Below are 22,621 nucleotides of genomic sequence, written 5' to 3' on the forward strand. Positions count from 1 at the left end.
GTGGGAGGGAGGGGACACACAGCACTTCAAACTCATGGATAGAGATATCCATCAGGATAAGCTGTTCACACAGATTACTTTTCTTCACTACATCAGCATTTTCCACCAAAACATCTCTTCCTCACCGTGCCCACAGTCTGCAAACTTCTATTTTCCAATCCTGGCATCTTCCTTGAAAACACTACGTTTGCCATTAGAGATAATGTTGGTGTAAAACCTCATTTATCTCCATGATTCAGAGGGATCCCTACTGCAACCTGAGGCAGAAAATACCTGAGATAGGCACAGGCTTTGTATTCCTGCTGACAGCTGGAAAAACTAGTAAAACCAGAATGAGCTCATGGGGGAGATGTAATTATTTTCACACAGATGGGAATTTTTTTTCCTCATTTCACTCCTCCTTGGCTCTTGGTAAATATATATATATTTTTGGCAGATTGAGATGCCAGGGTAGCCTGGGTGAGGAGCCAGGTCATGGGGGGACCTCTATGGGATAGGTGCTGCAGCTCTGGGCACAAAGACAGCTGCTCACAATGGTTATTTAAAAGCAAAATCCCATTTTATGGCAGCCAGGAGAAAATTCCCGTTGGTTCCTTCGAGTTCCCTTTGGAGCTTTGTTTCATCTGAAGTCTTGGAGCTTAATTGCTCTTGCTGCACAACAAAATCACTGCTCCACGCCGGACAGAATCCTTGGCTCAGGGCACCATGGAGCCATCAGCCCAACACCATTTCCCTCTCTGCTGGGGAAGGCAGGGAGTCAGTCTAAATGGCTATTTATTTTATTTCTGGGCTGATAATAAAACCTGATTGGATTGTATTCTAAAGCTCCACATGTGCTTCTCAGCCTCATTTATATTCTCTGGCCATGATTTTGATGACAATGAGGTATCTGTAGGCTTTCAGTTCACATTTGTGGCAGATCAGATTTTGTGGCTTATGACCTAAATGAGGCCTTTTGTACCCTTTTCTGTATATTCCCTTATCCCTACAGCCACAGGGAAGAGCATGGCCTTGCACTGAAGGACCCCAAAATCACCAATTTAAAGAATCAATCATTGAGCAAAAGGAGAGAAATCCAGCTGTTTTATGGGGTTTATTCCTCCTCCTTATATCCTCACCCATTGCTCCCATGCCAAGGACTATATGTGAGGTTGACCCCATGCACCTGTCCACCAACCTCTACCGCAGACCAAAAAGCCACAATTTCAGCCCAGGTTTGTCACATTCTCACTGCTTTCACAAAGAAAACCCCTTCCTTCCCCCCTCAGCCCGCCATATCCTGCCATGAATCTGTGGATCTTTCCTGTCCAAGGGGGGAAATCTTTCCTTCCTTTGAGTAGAGGCACCATCCTCAGGAAGAGGGACCGATGACGAGCAGTGGTTCTCTGCTCACCATTGCGAATCTCTATGGGAAAATGTGTGACCATGTAGGTGGAGCTGCCATCAGTGAGTCAGAAGCATCCCAACGACGCACAAGCCCTTTCCTCTTCGTCACTGGGGCCAGGCACCCTTGCAGCCCCTCTGACTGACAGAAAGCAGAATTTTAATTATGGCATCAGAGGAAAAAGCTGAGGATAGATCCACCCCTGAGGATGCACGACCCCGCAGCTGGATTCCCAGGTCAGGGAGTAAATTTCCCTTAAGGATGGGGAGTGGTACAGGCTGGCTGAAAAAATGAGATTACCAAAAGGAGAACGTTGGTTTTTCCTTTGGTGTGGAAAGGCATTCTGCTCTGCTTCCAGCACTGTGCAGCCACATTCTGTCTTGGGAGCTTGAATCTTGCACCATCATTAAGCACTAATCAGGGTCAAGTACATTAGACCTTTTGCTCAAAGACAACCAGTCTTTGAGGACAGCACCCAGAGGAATTTGCCACAAATACACCAGATTTTTCCCAATGAAGAAAGCAAATCCTCAGCCTACAGGTATACAGCAAGACTGAAAGAACAAACCCACATTGGCCAAAGCCAACTGCAATGACTGCCCCCATCCCATTTCCTCACAATGGCATTGCCAAGGGCCAGCATCTCCCAGATATCACTGCCAAATACTATCGTGCCATGGAAGTACTGCATGTGTTGGCTCCTGGCTCATCTTTAAGGTCTTCCTCTGAAATGTTTCATCCGCCATAAGCATAGCAAATAGCTCTCTGCATTCAAACTGCTGGAAAATTGCATTGTTTGCCATCTGGAGAGAAAAAAAATCTTCCCTATATGGTGCAGTTCCAGCAGGCATTGGAGGCAGAGCTGGGACCTGGTGTGACATGCCTGAGCTTTTCCAGCATCCCTGATGGGCAAGATATGATGGGATGAATAATGCCATGGTTTTCTAAATTAACACGTGCTCCTGGATGTGCTTGGCTGCTTGTCACACAGTCTGTGGATGTTGTTTTAACGTGGTAACGAGCTCTTTCCACGCAGAGAAGCCAATGGACAGAGGTGTGTCCACGAGCCGTGCAGATCAGTGCTCGGAGACATGGGACAGCTCCTTGCCATGTCCATTTCAAAGCCCATTTGGGATCTGAGTTCCCTAAATACCCAGTTTTGCCCTTGGGATGAAGGTAATCAAGCCAAACCAAGCCAAGGATGGAACTCATTTAAGGAACTGTAGGAAAGAAAATAGGGTGATGGGCAACGGCAATGGGTGATGGTTGTTGGGTGATGGGCTCAGCCTCTGCTCTCTCCTTGCATAGCATTTCAGCTCTCCAGCTCTGCTGTAATTTGGTGTTAAGACAATTATTGATGAGATCTCAAGAAGTTCGTGATTTGAGCATTGCTCCTTTAGCTCGTCACTACTTCCTACCAAAAACACACCCTGTGAAAGAGGAGGAAGTTGTGGCATCCATTGATCATCTTTACTCCCAGGGGTTCCTTGTGCAACCCGAGGGCTGATTTCTCCAAACCCACCCCAAAAGCCATGGTTCTCTTTGCTTATCCTCCCTGGGAGGTTCTGCTGTGTGTTCAGCTGCACCTCCAGCCCCCATTAATGCTGGCAGCGCTCTAAAGATAGATCCGAGCAGAGATTATCGGCCCAAGCGGTATTAATAGGAGGCAGCTGCTCTTTAAAGAGGCTTTTAAATAATGTAAAGAAACCTTTGGTCATATTTTTAAAAGTCTTTTAAGTCAGCTGAGCCCTCAGAAGTTGTCCCAGTGGGTTTTTCGGAGGGAGAGATCTGTGGGGCACTGAAGGATCCATCCCGCAACCTGGCCCCACTGCCTTCCCCTGGCCACAGAAATGGGAAAAGCAGAATTAAATGCAGTGAAACTGCTGTAGGAAGCATTACCCTGAAGGATCTGCAGCATCCCTGGTCCTCCACTCCCAGAAATCCCATATGGAGGAACTTCCAAAGTGCACAATCCTCATACTTGGGCTCCTAAAAGGATTCTTCCTTTTGTCGGCCGTTGTCTCTGAGAATGGAAGAAGGCATGGCTGGTGGTCAAGTTGTTAATCACCATTAGAACAATTAGAAAGGGATCGCAGAGAGGATGCCACGAGGGAGAGCACCTCACAGCCACGCTGCAGGGATTCACCCATTCCCAGCACCATAGGAAGTTGCTCACAGCCACTTTGTGTGCTTTAAGGGTGGGTAGGGCGACAAAGAGGAAATCTCTGACATGTAGTAGCTGATAATGCATGATGCATTTCCCTCTGCCCTGTGAATTACACGAAGCAGAGTTTCACTTCAGTGCTGTCATCACTGTGGGCTCCACGGGTGACATCAGAGAGAGAATTAAGCAGTTCTCCTTAGTTTAGTTGCTTTTTGGTTCAGCACACAGATGCTCTCTTCTGGATCTAAATCAATATCCCCAGTTACCAAAAGAGGAAAAAATAAAGCAAAACGCCCTGAAAACCAAACACATGTGATGAACCTCTCGATTGTTCCAAAGCAGAGAGCAAACCCCAATAATAATAAACACTTTGTGCAACACTCGATGGTTGCAAACCACGGGATAAGGGAGAAATGGGAATGCATGGGGACCGCCGGGGTAAATCTGTACGCAGGTTAATAAGTGAGGATGCAGAGATTGGAGCATCACAGAGATAAAACTGAGAGGTTTTGTATCACAGACAAGTAATGGATGGAGATTCACCAGCACAGCTCTGCAGCATCACAGGTGAACTCCAGCAAGCTTCGGGGACGTGCACATTTTTTCTCATTTTTCCCCATTTTCCCTCATCTTCTCCCGTTTTCTCCTATTGTTTCCCCATTTTTCCTTCCTCCCCCCCCCCTTTTTTTTTTTTTCCTTTTTCAGCGGGCTCTGCCCGAACTGCCGCACTCGCTCTGCCACAGCTCTTGTGCCATCTGCCGACTGCAGGCCGCCTGCAACACGCAGCCCTGCTCGCACCCTGCAGCTCCCATGCCTCCTTCCCTCCCTGCACCGCATTCAAGCATCCTCAGGAACTGGGCTTAACCGCAGCAAAAGCAAAGGTGAGAAAGTCCTGCTCTCTGCTCATCTCACAAGCACTGAAAATGTCATTTTTGGAGGGGGGAGCTCGAAGTCCTTCCATCCACGGGGACACTGGATTCACGCCAACACCAAAACATCCCATTTAAATACATCTCGCTGCCCAGAGATGGGATATCCATCCATCAGTGCTTTTATCTCCCGAGTGCGGCGGGGGGATTCCCAAACCCCGCACCCCCATCCCTTGCAGGGAAAGGAGTACCGGGGTTGGGGGAGGGTATTTTTGCTCCCCTTTCCCTTCTCTGCTCAGTGCTGAGCTCTTGCAGGGCTGGAGCTGCACCTCTCCAGCGGCCAAGCAGAGGGCACTGCTGCCCAAAAGTTCAGCTCCAGGAACTCATCCGTCTGCGTAATCGCGCTGATTTCAACAGGTCCCCCCAAAATTCAGAAGGGATAGATAAAAGAAAGGGTGGTGATGAGAAGCAGCCCCGCAGCCCCTGAGTGACGGCCCCATGGAGCAGCAGAGAAACTCTGGTTTGGCTCAGGAGATGAAGTGTTGGTTAAACTAAGGAGGGGTGGGGGGGGGGGGGAGGGGTCGTGAAGGAGATAAATTAGAGGGCATTCAGCCCTGCACTGCTCCTGCCCACATTTCACCACCCGGAGCTGTGGTTTCAGCCCACAGAAAGCTTTCTACAGTTTCAATGTTATTTTTTACTTTGAAAATAATAATAATATTAAAAAAGCATGCTTTCTTGCCCTGCCCCCCCCCAGTTGTGTTTATTAAGAAGTTCCGATTCTCATCACCTGCTCTGCTATTTGCTTTCCATCACCACTTCTATTTTTAGTTTTTCTCTGCTTTTTTTTTTTTAATTATTTTTATTATTTCACCAATGAAAATGGGGATGGAATCGAGCTGGGAAGAGGGAGAGGATGGAGAAACCACTTCCAAGCTCAATAAAGCACTGACCAACTTCTTAGCACTGCCCATAGTGACCTCTGTGCCATCTCTGTGTGTGCAGACTGCTTTTCATCCCCACTGCTCCGAGCACAGACCCTCCTGCCTCATTCAAGGCCACATTTTCAGAGCCTCAGACACTCCAGCAGCACAACAGGACCTCGATGAGCCCGGTGATAACACCAGAAAGCAGAAACCACATGAGCAGCCACCATAGGAACCCAGTTCAGACAAGCCAGAAGGATCCTCCTCCTGCTTTCACTTAACAAGGGGCAATATCCCTGGATGGATGCAATGAAATTAGTTCATTCGGCATGGAACGGGATGGGGAGCAGGAATCCTGCCCCATTTTCCTTCCTTCTGCCCCAGCCCAGCAGCCCTGAGAGTGCATCCAGCCAAGCACCATCAGTCCGTGCTGTCGTTAGGGGCGGATAAAGGCACTCCCCCCAATTTCTTCCTGCTCGTCTCGCTCTCAGCCAAGCATTTTACCTTGGCGCCGGCTGCCTCCTGCCATCAACAAGTCAAGGTGTAGTGTTACCGCCTGTTTGCTCTGCCTGCTGGTGTTCCTTGGGTCCCATTTAGACGTGGCAATGAGTGCGGTCATTCCTGGGGTTAAAGGGGATGGGGCAGCAGCGAATCTGGACTGTGGGTACCATGGGTAGGACAACGTGGGGATGCCCCAGCAAGAGGAGCTTCAATTGGTTTAAGTAAAGGTTTAGAGTGGCTGTAGGCATGGGTTGATGATTGGACTGGATGATTTTAGTGGTCTTTATAACCTTAATGATTCTATGAGGCTATGAAATGGATGGCAGCATTTGGGATGTTGATGAACAAAAAAAACCAAACCAAAACAAAAAGAGACAAGTATTTTCAGGTATTTCCCAGTGTTTATCACTACCAAATCCTCACAAGAAGCCGACCCCCAGTAGATCCAGTCCAAACCTTTCCATTGCACTGGGAAGTAGAGCAGTGGTGGGATGTCCCATGGGGATGGATGCATGCAAAGCTCTGATTGAGGGATGGGACAAAGCCATGTGTTTCACAGAGCTGAGGACGGACCTGTGTCACCTCTCTCTCCCCCAGCCCACTACATTTATTTTCCCTCCTGTTCCAGCCCTGCACTGGGGCCATTCTTTGTTCATCCCCTTTAAACAGTCAGGTTTGGGTGTGAGAGATACCAGCCCAACCCAGCCACCCTCTCTGTCAGGGCTATCAGCAAACACCAGCCCCAGGAATTTTAATTGAAAGAGCTGGACACCCAGATAAGGCCAAGCATTATCCCATTGCCACATGGGGTAAGATTTGGACTTGATCCCTGAAATGGGACAGCTCATGTTGTACCCAGAGTGGGCTGACAACCCACTGGGGCAGCACTGGAGCGGACTGGGAGGCACTGGGGCTGTGCATGGGAATTTGGCAGTGGTTGAGGCTCACACAGCATCCCCCCTCCCTTCACCACCAGCAGGATCGAGGTGGTCTGCTCCCCGCCGTCTTATCAGCCCTTATCTCCCTGAGCCGCTCGCTAATGTGACCTTAATGGAGCTCAAATCGCCTCGATTTGTTTTATTGCAGCTCAGGCCCCTCCTCACTTCCCCTTGTTTTGGAAATACAGAGGGGAAGGGGGCTGGCTCCTTCCCTCCCCACGCAGCTGAGTGGGGGGTGTAAAAAGGGGTTAAAGGGGGGCCCAGCTTGGGCTAGATCATCCTGACCCCCACCCCCAAAGGTTTCGACCCACCTTCCCTTTAACCCCCCCCAGCCTCAGTACCCCCAGCAACAGGCGGGCAGAGGCAGGGAGCTCCCAGATCCCCCCCAGAGGATGCTACCCACCCCTTTCTCCGTGGAGGATATCCTCTGCCTGGAGCAGAGCAGCGCTCCCGGAGCCCCCGGGGTCCGTCGCAGCCCCTCCGGGGAGGAGGAGCCGCCGTCGGGTGAGTGGGAGCCGCGGGACCCCCGAACCCCCCCCGGACCCCCGGAGCGGACAAACTGAGGGCAACGGAACCTCAGCCCCAACGGAGCGGCACCGCTCGGTGCTGGCGGTGGGAGATACGGCGTTTTCTGCATTCCTCCTTTCCACCCCCCCCCCCTCTCTCGGGTATTTTTGCCCTTTCTTTTTACCCACTTCCCCCCCCCCCCCCCCCGTTTTTTTTTCTCCTCTTTTGACCTCCCTTTTTATTCCTCCCCCTCCTCCTTTACTCACTCCCTCTTTTATTTCTCCCGCTTTTACCTTTTCCTTTATTCCCCTTTGGTTTTCTTTCGGCTTTTCTATCAGATCTTTTTCCCTCCCGGTGCGCACCACCCGCACGGGAAGGGGGCACAAAGCCGCCCCATCTCCATCCCTTTCCCTAAGGGGGCCGTAAACACCCTTTTCCCCCCTCTCTCCGTCCCATTCCCCCACTGAAGGGTCGCTCCCCGGACCCCCGCATGCCCAGACCCTCCGACCTCCCCCGGGTCGGCAGCGCGGGGGTTGATCCTCCCTAAAAATCGCAATTCGGGGCGGTTCGTTCTGACACAACCCTTTATTTCGATGCGCCCTAAATTGTCCCCGCGGGGAGAAAGGGAAAACAGCACGAAGGTATTCCCTCCCCATCCTGTGCTGTTGGGAGGCGGCTGCGGGCTCCGGGGGGGGGGGTGGCATCGAATGAGGACACCCGTTCCCTTCTGACTAAATCGGACTTTGAGATTCCTTTGCTCGTGTGCCCCTAAAACCAGGCGGCTGCAGAGTGGAATTAACGGGAAAACCATTAAGAGCAGAGCTCGAGCACTGCGAGGCAATGGGATGAGGCTGCAGATAGCTGGGGAGAGTAGGAACATCCAGGGGAGGTCTCCGGGGCACTCCAGCACCCCATTTGCCCATGCCTCCCCCCAAATCTCTCAAAACCATAATACAGTGTGCGAGGGATCCAAGCACATCCCACCAGCAGTGAGAAATCACTGCACAGCAATCACCAAGCAGCAAAATAATAGCAGTAATAATAACAGCAATAGTAATAGTAATAATAATAATAATAATAGTACCAACAAAACCACCTTCTTGTAGATATTTGAGGTTTTCTTTCTTTGTCCCCAGCCCCTTTTGTCTTAAACTCGGAGAGCCACGTGGTTTTGGGTGCTGGAGGTGAAGGCTGCGTGTGGGTAATTCCATCCCTGTGAATGTTTCCATCTCTATGGGTGCTTCCATGCCCATGGGTAAGATGTGAGAAAGAGGATTTGAGGTTTGGGGTGCACAGTCCTACAGCAAACCCATGTCCCCTGTGCTTCCCTGTGCTGTGGCTCCCATGGGTGCATCACCCATCGATAAGAAAGACAGAAATGAGACATTACCCAAAATTCATGCAACAGATCCCAAAAATAAAACTTTTATTTCTTTTTTTTTTTTCTTCTTGAATTTCCACTAAACATCACAGGAAAAAAAATAATTATTTAAGTTATCCTGAGGGGCCCCATTCCCATTTTAACTTCCTCTTCGGAAACTCAAAGGCAGCAGAGGGTGGGGGTCTCAGTGCACTTTGGGTTTCGGGGGCCCCATTCCCAATTTATTTCCTTGCTGGCATCAGGACCACGCTGGGATCTCACTTTGCTTCGGGTTTTTCCCTCTGCAGGACAGTGTCTGCTCTCCCAGCCCTTGCAGACAGAGCAGCAGCAAACCGACCCCTGCCACCGCCCCACGCAACCGCAGCGCCGCAAAGCCCGCGTTTTGTTCTCCCAAACTCAGGTGTTGGAGCTGGAGAGGAGATTCAAGCAGCAGAAATACCTCTCTGCTCTGGAAAGGGAACACCTGGCCAACGTGCTCCAACTCACCTCCACCCAGGTGAAAATCTGGTTCCAGAACCGGCGCTACAAATGCAAGAGGCAGAGGCAGGATAGATCCCTGGAGATGGCCGCCTTCCCACTGCCACCACGTAGAGTGGCTGTTCCAGTGCTGGTCAGAGATGGCAAGCCTTGTTTTGGGGGATCCCAACCCCACCTGGCTCCTTATGGGGTCACCGTCAGCCCCTATTCCTATAGCACCTACTATGGTGCCTATGGGGTGAGCTATGGGGTGGGATATGCCGGGGTGCTCACACTGTGAGCTTGGGCTCAGCACCAGCTTGGGATGCGCCTCAGGAAAGGGATGGGGGCATCTGAAGCCATAATGGACAGCAGGATATGATGCATCCATCCCCACCACCCAGCCCAAGGAAAGGGACTTCTGGTGCTGCAGATCTGGGGACCCCAGTGCCAGGGGCATTTATTTATTTGGACACAAACGCAGAGTTCATCCCATCCCGCCCCATAGGGATGGTCCTGTGGGATGCATAGGGATGGGATGCTGCTCTTCTTCCTAAGGAATCAGGGTCTGTGTGCACCACTGTGCCTTTGCTTTTCCATTAGCACTCTATTTAAGGCTTTGAGTTTCTCTCATCATTTGGGATACATTAATACATATTTCTTAATGACTTACCAGCGCAGGTGTTCATTTCTGTCTTGATTATTCATACGCAATTAAAAAAAAATTAAAAACAGAGTATGTGTTTCCCCTCTCTCACCCTTTCCCCTTCGGTATTTTAACCTCTCCAGCCACAATTTGCATCTGAGCATCAGATCTAGAGCAAAAAATTGTTGGTGCTGAGCCAAGAGGTGCCCAAACCCATCAGCACCAAATGTTTAGATGGACCAAAGGACCATATGTGTACATTGATATATACATCTCTCTTTGCCTGGGAATGGGACTTATAAAGTGTTAAGATGTCATTTATAGTCCTTTATATCTTTGGAGTGGTTTTCCAAAAGCCCAAGGCCGGGGATGCTTAAAATCCCAATGTTTGTGGGATTTCTCTGTTGGGTACATTGAATGTTGCTTTGAATTTGTCCTTTTTTCTGCCCAAATTAGAAATTGCCTGCTGCAAAATGAGGCAGTCCTCTCCCACAGAACTCAAATCAGCCAAAATTCAACACAATGAATGGTCAAGATGGGGTCTCTGTCGCTGCAACCCCAGGACCTCTGTTTTTGGAACAAATCACTCAGTGTTATGGGTTATTCTGCAGTCAGCATTGAAAGGAAAAGAGGATTGAGAGCCACGAAATGAGGACAGACCTATGGACTGATGGTTTGAGCACATGGACAGCTCCAGGATCACCAGGAATCATGGTTCAGCTGCAACAACTCAGCTCCATTCTGCAGGAGAATGCAGTGAGCAACACTGGAATAAAAGGACTCACTGGAGCGTAAGGATATTGCCCAGCTTTTGCGTGGTTCACGTGTTTTGTTCATGTGTTTGTGAAAAGTTGGGTGTTCTGCAGTATCACACAACCATGTCATAGAATATCCCAAGCTGGAAGGGACCCATACAGCCCATTGAGTCCAATTCCCTGCTTCACACAGGGCCACCCAACAACAGGACGTAATATAATAACACATAACATCACTGCACAGTATTCTGCAAACCGACTGAGTTTCCATTCTTGAGCTTTTTGCTCTGTTGCTTTTTAATTATTATGATTATTGCCATGGTATTTATTTTGCATCAGCAGCACTCTGCAACTCATGGTCCACATCCATGAGGAATCAGTCTGAGGTTTTTGCTCTGTTGCATCTCCACTTTGCAAAGCCTGATTTCCTTTTCTTCTTTTCCAAAGGGTTTTTGAAGAAAACTCCCAAAATATAAAGGGAAAAATAAATAAATTTAAACCCTCTTATTTTCTTCACTTTTTCTCTTCCATAAAATCAGCACTACACATTGAGCTCCAGGGTTTGCCCTGGGCATAAATCACATCCAGAAATGGAGCACGCAGAGCATCATCCCCCTGGGGTTGGGGTGAGGATGCAAAAGGTGCTCTGCTCACCCACAGAACCCATCCGAGGTGGCACCATCATATCCTAACAACCCTATTTTGACCCCTGAAACACCACGTTCACCCCCAAAAAGATGAACTCCCTTTGGGTGTCTTGCTCTTGGAATTAAGAGGATAATAAAAGCCACGGGGTAATTTCAGCAGGGTTCAATGGGGATGGGAGTCCCAAGCAAGGCAGCAGCAGGGATTTGCTGTGTTTGAGCAGAAATCCTGCGGAGCTGGGACACCAGTGAAGGGCGTAGACACATCCCAGTCTCCAATCAGGCCCCGGAGGTTTGGCCATGGGCCCAATAAATGCTGAGCTGGAGGGTGGGGAGGCACTGAGCCCGCGGGCAGCAGCAGGAAGAGGAGGAGGATGAGCACAGGGGTGCTGAGCCCTGGGGGGCACAGAGCTCCCAGCAGCCCCCAGAAGACCTCGTCCAGACCTCGGACATCCTTCCTCATCCAGGACATCCTATGGGATGGGGTGGAGAGGGGAGCAAGGATGGATCAAGGTGGGAGACCAGAGGATGGGCAGCAGAAGGACAGCCCTGGAGCATCCCCAGCACAGCCCCATGATGCGAATCCAGGTAAGGGGGGGTTGCAGGATGCCCACCCTTAGGGCAGGATGAGGGCTCAGCTTTATATTCCCCTGTCCCAAATAATCTGTGCATACTCAAATTACCCAGGCTTCAAATGCAAGGAGCATCGAGAGCAACAGCAACTGCATGTAAAACTTCCCTCAGGCACTTCAGATAACTCAGAGCAGAGGAGCTGCCTGCAACTTTGATTAATAAAAAGCCCAGAGGATGCATTTCTGCAATAGCAAGCTTAAGATTCCCTTCAGTGCACCTCCTTTTAGCCCACAGTGGCTCAATTTGCAGAAGCAGCGTGCTGAAAAGTGCATGTAATTGCATGAAATCTCGGATGCAATGCAGCTTTGTGCAGCGGGAGCAGGAAGTCAGCTGGGCTGCGACATCCAAAAAGCAAAGTTGAGCTTGCAAAGAGAGACCTTGCCAGGGGAATTTGGGCGCTCTGTGTCACTTCTATTAAAAGAAGCTCCTAAAAAAAAGGGGAGTTCTGAAACATCCACCCAGATGGCTATTAAGAAAAATCATTAAAAGCCATTGGAAATCTCCCAGAATGCAGCTCAGGCATTTCAGTGGGGTTGGAATTCAGCCCTATGTGTTTCCATCTCGAGAGTTATGTTCACTTCTTAAGAAAGAAGTGACTAAAGGGGAAAGGAAAAGAGCTATGGCATAAATAAAGGGCTGGAGGTGTTAGCTCAGCTACAGGTGACACTGTAGAAATCCCAATGGCATGTTGTATGCAACAGCAGTGCCTCGAGATGACACCATCACTGCAAAATAGCCCTTTAGGGGTTGGTTTTTCCTTGTAGGAACTGAGAGAGGGGATGTTTGGGACAAAACAACTCCTCTGGATGAGATTAATTCCATCAAGCAGAGAGTTCACTGTATTAAACTGAAGGATCACCGGAGCAGTGGGGATGTTTCGCTCTATGAGAAGGGATAGGAAAGAAAAAAAGTGGGGAAATAAATGATTTGGGTGATTAAAAAGGGAGGGAACAGGTGATCTGGGAACAGGATCTGGGTGATTAAACAATAAGGAAATAAGTGATCTGTGAATATTTTGTTCTATGGGAAGGGATAAGACAGAAAAAAAAGTGAGGAAATCAGAGACTTAGGTGCTGGAAAAATGAGAAAATAAGTGATATGGGTGATTAAAAACAAGAAAACATGATTTGTGAATGTTTTCCTCTATGGAAGGAAATGGAAAAAGGAGAAAAGTGAGGAAATGAGCGATGGAAAAAAATGAGAGAAGTTATTTGGGTGATGAAAATCAAGGAAATCAGTGATTTGGGCAATTGAAAGCAGAGAGATGAGGGGTTTGAGCAACTAGAAAGCAAGGAGGAAAGTGGCTTGTGAACTTCGCTCTATGGGGAGGGATTAGAAAGAAAGAGGTGAGGAAATAGAAGGACTGGGTGGTGAAAATACTGAGGGATGAAGCGATCTGGGCGATGGAAACCCATGCAGCCCAGCGGTCGGAGCAGGCTCCTGGTGGGTGATGCTCAGCCCTCTCCCACTGCAGATGCTGAGACCCCACCGTGCGGCCGTGACCCCCCCCAGAAGGCGCTGCCCAGACCCCCCCGGCCAGCAAAGCGCTCGCGAGCAGCCTTCACCCACAGCCAAGTGCTGGAGTTGGAGAGGAATTTCAGCCGCCAGAAGTACCTTTCAGCCCCCGAGCGTGCCCACCTGGCCCAGAACCTGCAGCTGAGCGAGACGCAGGTGAAGATCTGGTTCCAAAACCGCCGCTACAAGACCAAGAGAAGAGCAGGGGGCTCCGGGCTGGAGGTCGGGACCACGCACAAAGCATCCGTTCTGCCCCCAGCCCCACTGCTGGCCCTGCATGGGACTGCTCGCTGCCTGCCCTGCCTCTGTTACTGGAGCCCTGCTGCGTGGTGAGCTTCATGCGTGGCGTGTTTTCCCCTCAAAGGGTGTTTTATTTCCTACCCCCAGTGCCACGTCGCCCTCGGTCGCATTCAGAGATGCGCTGTCAAGTTCAAGTGATGCTCCGTGTCCTGTAGTGCAGCCTCTGTCATCACTAGGATTTTAGCCAAAGAAATTATCAAAAATTAAAAATCCAGATTATTGTTATTACTATAATGATTGTCAGTAATTAATTCCCAAAGCTTTTACAAGGGTTGGTCTGCAGCAGAGAATCCCAAGCGATGCCCATCACTCTTTTGCTTGCAGCACCATCCTTTCTCACTGCCAGGTTTTAGTCAGAGAAACAAAAAGCCCTAAAAACGAAACCTCCCCAAAGCCTTTAATGGCATCTGCAGTGATAAAACACCTGATTTTCAGTTGTCAACATTAAAAAAAAAAAAGCAAAACAACAGAAAAATCAGCACTTCCACCACTTAATCCCACAGTCACTCGTGGACTGCATTTTCTCCAAGGTTTCCACGTGTGTTTGGGTTTGGGGGGTGTTCAGCCTTATTTTGCTGCAAGCAGCAAAACCCCCCGGGTTCCCAATGGGCACAGAGCTGCTGCTGGGGCCACCTGATGCCAACGGTGCCATTGCAGAGTGGGAATCTGTGCCAGCAGGCGCTGGGAACGGGGACAATAGCACAGTGACAGACGGGTTTTGCATATCCGGGTGCTGCCACTGCTGGAACACTCACATACAATCGGGTTAAAATAGCAACAGCTCAAAGAGTTCAACTTCTACAAACCTCCCAGGGCCAAGGCTGCAGGGTGACACTTCTGCTTGCACAGACGTAGCAGATACGGAGCTATGGGGTAGGAGGATGGGGCAGGGAATGTGCAAAGCAAAGCTTTGCAGTGGATACTCAGTTGCCAGTGCCATAAAAGCTGTTGGCTCTGTTTGGAGGACAGCGGTCTCAGCTATCCCAAAGTCACTCCTATCTGCAGATAACACTTTCTCCCAGCTCCTGCTCTCAGGCTGTGCTGCAATGTGGCTCCTACACAGCCCTGCTCTTATCCACTTTGCTTGGAACAAAGGAGTCCTTATGCTCCTCGAGGGGAGGACATCCTGCAGAATCCACTCTGGGATGCTGCTGAACTTGGGACATGATGCTTGCAGCCGTAGAAAGAATGGGATGGGGTTACACTGCGTCCTTTGCTTAGCAAAAAAAATCTGTTGTTCTGGAAAGGAAGGACCAAATTGACCCCATTCTACATAGCTGGGAAAATTCGATTGAAACTCAGCTTCTTGAATGGGTCTTTGGGAAAAACTTTGTCCTTTTTGTGCCATAGTTTTGGTTTTTTTATTTTTATTTTTTCCACTCATGGTTTCAGCCCCTTAAAACATCCCTTTGTTGCTTCAACACCGAAATGCTTCATACTTAACTTTGCTGGCGCAAACAGTTGCTATTTTTTGTACATATTTTTTGATACTGTTTTATCCAGTGTGCGTTGTCCCCTAGAATAAAGAGCTCAGAATCTTTGTTGACAACAAGCTGCCTCGGTTGGTTTCTTGCTCTGGGTTTGGGTTTTTTTCTCTAGTTCCTATTTCTGCTGTGAAATCACTGCCATCCTCTCAAACAAATATATATTGTGAATGTTGCACTGATGTCCCTGTTAGCATCTCGCTGCTCACCACTGTCTCTATGTCCCCAGCACCAAACACTGCTACATCACTCATCCATTTTCCAATTCCAACTGCCATCCATCTGATGATTGTGATACAAGTGATCATTCGTCCAAAAGGAAGAGTGAAACACGTTCTTATCACCCCCACTTTTCCTGCAATATCACAGTTTAATCCTAATCGCCATGGCCTCCAAATTTTGGCCCTGAGGCACTGCCCAGAGGACTGCATCCAAGTTTGCTTTCTCCCCTAAAAGCCCAAAGCAACACCAGGGAGCTGCCCAAGTCTTGCAGTTGGGTTTCCTCCTTCTTTCCCAGCACTAAGTAAGACAAACTATAGGGATCACAGAAACATTAAGGTTGGAAAAGACCACTGAGGTGATCAAGTCTAACCATCAGCCCAGCCCCACCGTGCCTATAGAATTATAGGATTGTTAAAGTTGGAAAAGACCTTTCAGGTCATCCCCAAGCCCAAGTCCAACCCACCCCTACTATACCCACTAAACACGTCCCCAAGTGCCTGAATGCCTCCAATGGCTCCTTGAACCTCCCCTGCCCAACTTAAGGCCATTACCTCTCACCCCATAGGGCCGTAATCTTTTGATGGCCAAATAACCCACGAGCCTCCAAGCACCAACACCAAGGGGACAGCCATGGAAGGTTTCCTGGTGATAACCAGCCCCTTGATCCATAGAGAAAAGAAAAATCCCACCCAACCAATGGAGACACGGAGTTTTAATCAGCCCTAACGAAACAGAACTCCTGTTTGTGCATGGCCAGAAACAGAAAGCATCATTTAACATCTGTCAATTAGCATCACGCTCCGCCGCAAACATATCCATCAAGATTAAGCACTGCCTAATGATGACATAACATTTTCACTCCTTTGTGCCAAATCATTTATTAAAGCTTACAAAAAAAATTTAAAAAAAAGGAAAAAAAAATAGGGCTGCCTTTGGATAATGTAACTGTTGACTAACATTTGCATGCAATAAACCACATACTTGGCAAGGACGCGTGGGATTGAGGCCAACAAGAATCTTCGGCTTGACCTACGCAACATTTGCAAAGCAGAGCAGTGGGAATGGGTTTGCTTCAAGGAGCTGTGAGCAGGGGATGCAGAATGCAAGGACACCCAGAGCTGTGTCAGAGCAGCGTTCCCCCAGTTTCAGTACTTAGAAGTAAGGAAGGTGCTTTTAGAGGGGAAAACAGCAAACGTTTTGGGAAGTGTGGATGCTCCCCAAGCAGAGAGGCAAGCAAACCCACAAAGCACCAGGATTTAGAGCTCTTCAAAACCCTTGAGGATATTCTAAACCTTTGAGGATATTCAATATTTACTGTTCTTACTCTGGATGCTCTTGTCATCCAAGGAAACACTTAATCTCCTTCTAATCCCACTCTGCAGTAAGGGTGTCCCGTGGCGGGCACCACGCAGCCCACACTAAGAGCTGCCCCAAGGCAGCCACCCCAGGCGATGCCATCACTGCCACCAGAACATGGGATGTGCTGGTTCTGTCTGCCCTGGGGTAATGAAAACTGCTAATCACCCCAACGTGTGAGTTTTGGCCGCTGTGTTGGGATTTCAGCTTGCCCAGAGGGATAGACTATGCATGGTCTATGTGTGGTCCATGCACCTTGCAAGGATCCAGGTGAGTGATGGAGATTTTCATCACGATGAAGAACTGAGAGGGAGAGAAAATAGATAAATGAATGAATGAATGAATGAATGAATGAATGAATGAATGAATGAATGAATGAATGAATGAACAAACGAATATTAAAGCCCTTTGAGATGTGGCAGAACACAGCTTGGCTCCCATGGCATTCCTGTTGTGGATCTCCATTGTTGTCTTTCACAATAAAGCATCCAAGGTGCATTTCTCCTCTTTTTTCTGTTATGGTCTGAACATAAATGGGTTATGTTTGGGTTGGAAAGCTCCAGATTTGGAGGAAAAGTGAAAGAAAAAATGGTTTCAGATCCATGTACTTGGAGCCTGGATTGTTGTGTTATCCCAAAAAGAAAAACGTGGGAGTGTGTCAACTCACTACAGCCCCATCATGGACCCCCAAACCACAGTGGCACCCAAAATCCCTCGAAGGGCATCCGTGCACTTCATTCATAAACATCCCAAAGCCAGAATGTTGTCTGCTCTGTGCAGAAGTCACAGCCTAATAGCAAGGAGAGGTGATAAGGTGATGCTTACACTGCTTCAGTGGCCGCTTTGGCTCAGTTCTTTTCCCACTTGTTCCTTCTCCATTGCCCTGATCAGGGTTTCCAAGAGCCAGCACCACACATGGGCTCCCCACCAACTCCATGCACTCAAAGCCTTTTGCAGCAAGCAGCTTTGAAGTAAAGCAGATTACTTCTCATCATCCCACTGCTCCCGGCAGTGCAACCTCTGAGGGCTCAGTCAGCCCGTTTTCCCTGGGAATGAGCACAAACTGAGGCTAGAAGCAAGGAACCACTTTGCTCTGCAGTTTCCCATGGTACTTTTCCACCCATCTGCAGGTGAACACAAAGGGGTCCTCCTCGTGCCGTGGCGGAAAGCAGAGGGATTAGGACAAGTCTCTCTGCAAACAGAGCCTGGGTGGGGGCAGCCAGGGCTGCCGGGCGCTGCGTTGGAGATTTGTGGGTTTTGCACAGGGCAGAACTGCTCTCAGGTCCACCCAGTGCAGCTTCCTCTGCGGGAGGATGTCCGAAAGCTTTGCAAACACTGCGGTGCCAGCAACAGGTTTTGTAATCGAACGTGCTTTTCTACCCACTGGGTTTGAAGTGAGCAGAGCATGGGCTCCATTTACACCAACCAGATATTATTAATCTCGCATCTGGCTGATGGTTATCTGCATATGTGAGAAACATAGAATTATAAAGGCTGGACAAGACCACTGAGGTCATCAAGTCCAACTGTCACCCCATCTCCATCACGTCCATAGCGTCACAGAGTCATTAAGGTTGGAAACGACCTCCAAGGACACCAAGTCCAACCCCAACCCATCCCACCATGCTAACCATGCCCCTCAGTGCCACATCTCCACAGTTCCTGAGCAGCTCCAGGGACAGTGACTTTACCACTTCTCTGAGCAGCCTGATCCAATTCATTACCACTCTTTCAGAACAGAAATTTCCCTTAATATCCAATCTAAACCTTCTCTGGCACAACTTAAGAGTCATTGCCTCTTGTTCCATGACTAAAAATGACGACATGATGTCACTGATGACGCAAGCATGAAGAGGTACCAAATCCAGCACAATTCAGATCATTTCCCACTTCAATCCAAAACCAGCCACTCAATCAGCTTAATTAAACAAGGCACTGACAGTGGTCACCGTTGCAGCCAACAGCAATGCTTCTCGGACCCAGAGCTGAAGCCTAAAACCAACCTCATCCCCCATCAGAACAGGCAATGGGAAAACATAAAAAGGGGGGGGGGAAAGTAATGTTATGTGTAATTAATAAAGTGAGAACTGGTGGAAGGATGTGATGATTTTAGTGGTCTTTTTCAACCATAGCGGTAGTCTAGGAGCTCCAGGGGAGCCTTCATGGTGCCTCTGGAAGATGCAGCTCAACCCAACGTGTTGTAGAGCACATGGGCCATGGCAGTCACTGCAGACCTCCAACTTTTGGGGATTTCAGCCAGATTTTGCTGTGCAAATTATAGCACATTCAAAAGAAAATAGGAAAAACCCAAATTCCTGCCCCCCATCAACACAACTCATGTTGGGAGTCTCTCTCCATTAGTAAGAGAAGCAAAGTGAGGATGCTGCACTGGGGGGGTGTATGTGGATGGTGGATGACCTACCAAAATTGGTCAGTATTTGGGGCTGAAATTAATTATCACCTCCTTATCCATCTGCAGCCAGGGCTTGGCAATGCTCTACAACACCTTTACACCCATTGAGCACAGCAGAAAATGCTTTAAAACAGATCCCCCCGCTTTGAAAGGAGTTAAGTCTGGTGGATAAATACAAATGTTTTTATTCCTTTTGTGCACAGAGTAAGATAGCAAGGGAAGGTGTGGCCGGAAAACCTTTCAGTCCGTGTGCTGCATCTTGTCATCCAAGGTAAACACGCAGCTTAATGAGATTTCAAGAGGGAAAAGGTGAGATATTTGCCTTTATGTTCATTACCCTTTAAAGCAGGAACAATATTTGATGAGAAACAAAGCATCGGGCAAACGAGATGATAATCACACGCGGTGAACAAACACAGCCTAGATCCTGGATTAATCAAATGACTTCAGTGAGAACCCCAACGACTTTGGGTACAGAGCACCATGGCACAAAGCACTTCACCCAATAGGGACATGGCCATGGCCATCACCATCACCCAACATATCACAGCTGATATTTTTTGCAGTTTTCTCCTTTTCTACTTATCTCACATACCTACAGACCCCCAAAAAAGACATTAGTTTGGGAGTTTGTAGAACACAGACTGCATAGGAGGAAGGGATTTATTTATTGGTGCCCACCCAACGCTTCCATGTAATGAAAGGATGGAGCAAAGCAGATATCCACCACCCTATGGCACCTTGCTGCAGGAAATCCTACAAGTTCAAGGGATTGCTGCAGCCTACTGGATAAATAGCACGTATTTCAAAAATACCCTCAAAGGATATTTACACAATAATCTGTACTGGTTCCAAATAAACCATTAGTGTCAATTAGGGAAACAAATCCTCTCTGGAACATGCAACTTTTTACAGGAAAAAAAAAAAAAAAAGCTTTGTCTTTGTCTCACTAATGACCCATCATGCTTTCAGCTGTACTTGAGCACGTTTGAAGATATACTTCCTCCAAGTATAGGAGAAGATTCAGTGGAATCAGATCAATTGTCAGCCCCTTCCTTGCAGCTGCAAGAGAAAACTCAGCTCCAAAACATCTCCCACCTTCCTAAATAATTACACGTGCATATATATTATTTTTTTCTCAATATTCACCAACTCAATCTCAACATCCACCACCACCAGCTCTTCAAAACCCAAACCCTCACCTCTCAGCACTGCACTATGCATGGGAAAAGGGGACTCAATATTGACCCTACAATGCAAATAGAAACATAAAGCAGTTTGAAACATCTTGCTGAGCGACAGTAGCACTTTATCTTTCCATCTTGTCTCATGAGCACATCTCCACCCTGGGACACCTGGGATGCTGCACCTCCTTTATTTACACTGAAGATTAAAAAATTAAAATTAAAAATAAAATGAAAGCTGCCCTCCCATGCCTGAAAAACAGCAGCAAAAGCCAAACCCATGGTTAGAAGTCACAGTGAGATCACCAACAGCAGCATCTTGGGGAGAGGTGTAGGCATGACAGTGAGTCACAGAAACAGCACCAACCAATTTATCTTCTCCATCTTCTTGAGGGAAGAACTGCCCTGCAAATTACACATTCCCCACTGAAATGGATGTTCCTTCAACCCAGCAGCTCCCCAGTGCCTCTGACCCATCTGCTTTCTTGCACGTGGGAAAAGCTGCTCTGTTTTGCTGCCCTGCAAATCTCAGCAGCCCGCTGTACAGCAGGAGGAACCCCATTCCCAAACCCTCCAGCAGCTCCCAGAGGAGCACCAGCCCACAGGACACACACACACACATGCTAAGGCTGCAAAACGATGGTCAAACAAATAAATAAATCATGGGATTTGCTTCCTTGAAGGCACTATAGTGAAGTTTTACACCACAGGACACCACTAGAAGGCAGCAGCTCCCCACACATGGCTAAGAACAGCCACACTCACCAAGCAGAGGACAAAGATCAGAATATATATATTTTTATTATTATTATTTCCTTGAGTTCCAGTGATACAACTGTAGCAGCATCTCACAGATGAACTCCTGCAATGTTAAATATGCATCGAGAGAACACATTAAATTCCGAGGCAGGCAAAAAACGAACAAACAAAAACAAAAAAACCCACCAACAATAACAAAACTGCAGACAAAGTTACTCATCCTCCCTTAAATATATGTGCGTTTGTTGCAGATAAAGCAGCAGTACATGATTCACAGACCAGGTTAAAACAGAACTTCAGACTCACAGCAAAACTTTCAAACAACACAAGGAGAGATGAAGAGCTTCAGTGGAGGGGCTTTAATGCAGGGATCCATCAGGAAAACCCTTAAATTTCTGCAATTTTTAGGCCAACTGGGCACAGCTGTCCCATTTCCAACTGGTTTTACCCAATACCCCATGTGATCTGCAGAGATCTATGAACATACAAGTGCTCCTTGCTCTCAGCAAGCTCCCAGCACAACCTGGTTGCCCAGCACTTGGGAGGGAACCAGACGTGCTCACATTTTTCTGGACAGTGACAGACATGGATAGCTCATTTTGGGATGCTCAGCACACAGTCAATGCAACGAGCTCAGCCTCAAACCCACAACTCTCTCCCAAGAGGAAGAGGATGATGCATCAAGAACTGTGGGCTGAGCCACCTAAAGCTGCTCAAAAAGAGCTGTCAATCTCCACGATATGCCACAATCAGCAATAAAGTGACCCAAGATTTTCATCCACCCCACCTCCAACAGACAGTGTTATGCAGTTCTGGTTCCTGTTAGCGACTCTCCAGTTTCTAAAGTCAATAGAAAAAGAAGGAAAAAAAAGACATGCAAACCTGACATCTGGCTGGAACATCTCCAGCCTGGAGGACCCTGGTGTGCACGAGGGCTGGGGGCTTTCACCAGCCAAAACCTCACAAATCGAGGTTAAGTTTTCCACTTTAAGACAAAGGGTGAGTTCAACACAGTGATTCATTCAGCATAAGTGACAAAAAGGCATCGAGGACCTCCTTGTGTCATTGGCACAGAGGTAATGGTAATTACACAAGGCACACGCAGCACTGCTCACAGAGCTGTGCATTGATGCAAGTTCTCCAAGTAACAGAGAGGAAGGTTTGGCTCTGCTTAGTGTCATCCTGGCTGATGGGACCCATGCCAGTCAAAAGCAAGCTGAAAACACACCCGTGGCAGAGCAGAAGCTGCCACTGGCATAGTGGTGAGGGGATGGGACCAGCCCCAAGCATCAGCTGCTTGCAGGAGGATGAGCTCCGTGTACAATTGAGGTTTCCCCAGGTACAACCAAGCTCTGCCAAGTGGTGTCCTCCAATCCCTCAAATTCATTGGATTTGTCATCAGCTGCTGATGACCCAGAGAACAGGTTGAGATAGCCAAAAAAACCACTCTCTGCACCAAGCTGGGAGAAGCCAACCTGGAGTAGAGCTGTCCTGTCAAAGGGGGAAAGAGGAATTTTGGGGCTCTCCACTCCCACACAAGGGCCGTACTCCAAAAATGTGCATTTCTACAAAGGATGTGTTGGG

The 22,621-nt window shown here is 48.3% G+C and overlaps 2 protein-coding genes across 2 annotated transcripts; both read left to right on the forward strand.

Moving 5' to 3' along the window:
* Positions 1 to 7,094: 7,094 nt before the first annotated feature.
* On the forward strand, positions 7,095 to 9,606 carry NKX2-6 (NK2 homeobox 6). Its single transcript, XM_065745083.1, has 2 exons — positions 7,095 to 7,286; positions 8,958 to 9,606. Exons 1-2 carry the CDS (start codon positions 7,175 to 7,177, stop codon positions 9,425 to 9,427), a joined length of 582 nt encoding a protein of 193 aa, XP_065601155.1. The 5' UTR covers positions 7,095 to 7,174; the 3' UTR covers positions 9,428 to 9,606.
* A 1,939-nt stretch (positions 9,607 to 11,545) lies between these two features.
* Positions 11,546 to 13,983, forward strand: NKX3-1 (NK3 homeobox 1). Its single transcript, XM_065745072.1, has 2 exons — positions 11,546 to 11,759; positions 13,279 to 13,983. Exons 1-2 carry the CDS (start codon positions 11,546 to 11,548, stop codon positions 13,650 to 13,652), a joined length of 588 nt encoding a protein of 195 aa, XP_065601144.1. The 3' UTR covers positions 13,653 to 13,983.
* Positions 13,984 to 22,621: the final 8,638 nt, after the last annotated feature.

This window comes from Cyrtonyx montezumae, unplaced genomic scaffold, assembly GCF_038088225.1.
Source record: "Cyrtonyx montezumae isolate F1298 unplaced genomic scaffold, pur_monq_1.0 scaffold_33, whole genome shotgun sequence".
Classification (NCBI taxonomy): Eukaryota; Metazoa; Chordata; class Aves; order Galliformes; family Odontophoridae; genus Cyrtonyx; species Cyrtonyx montezumae.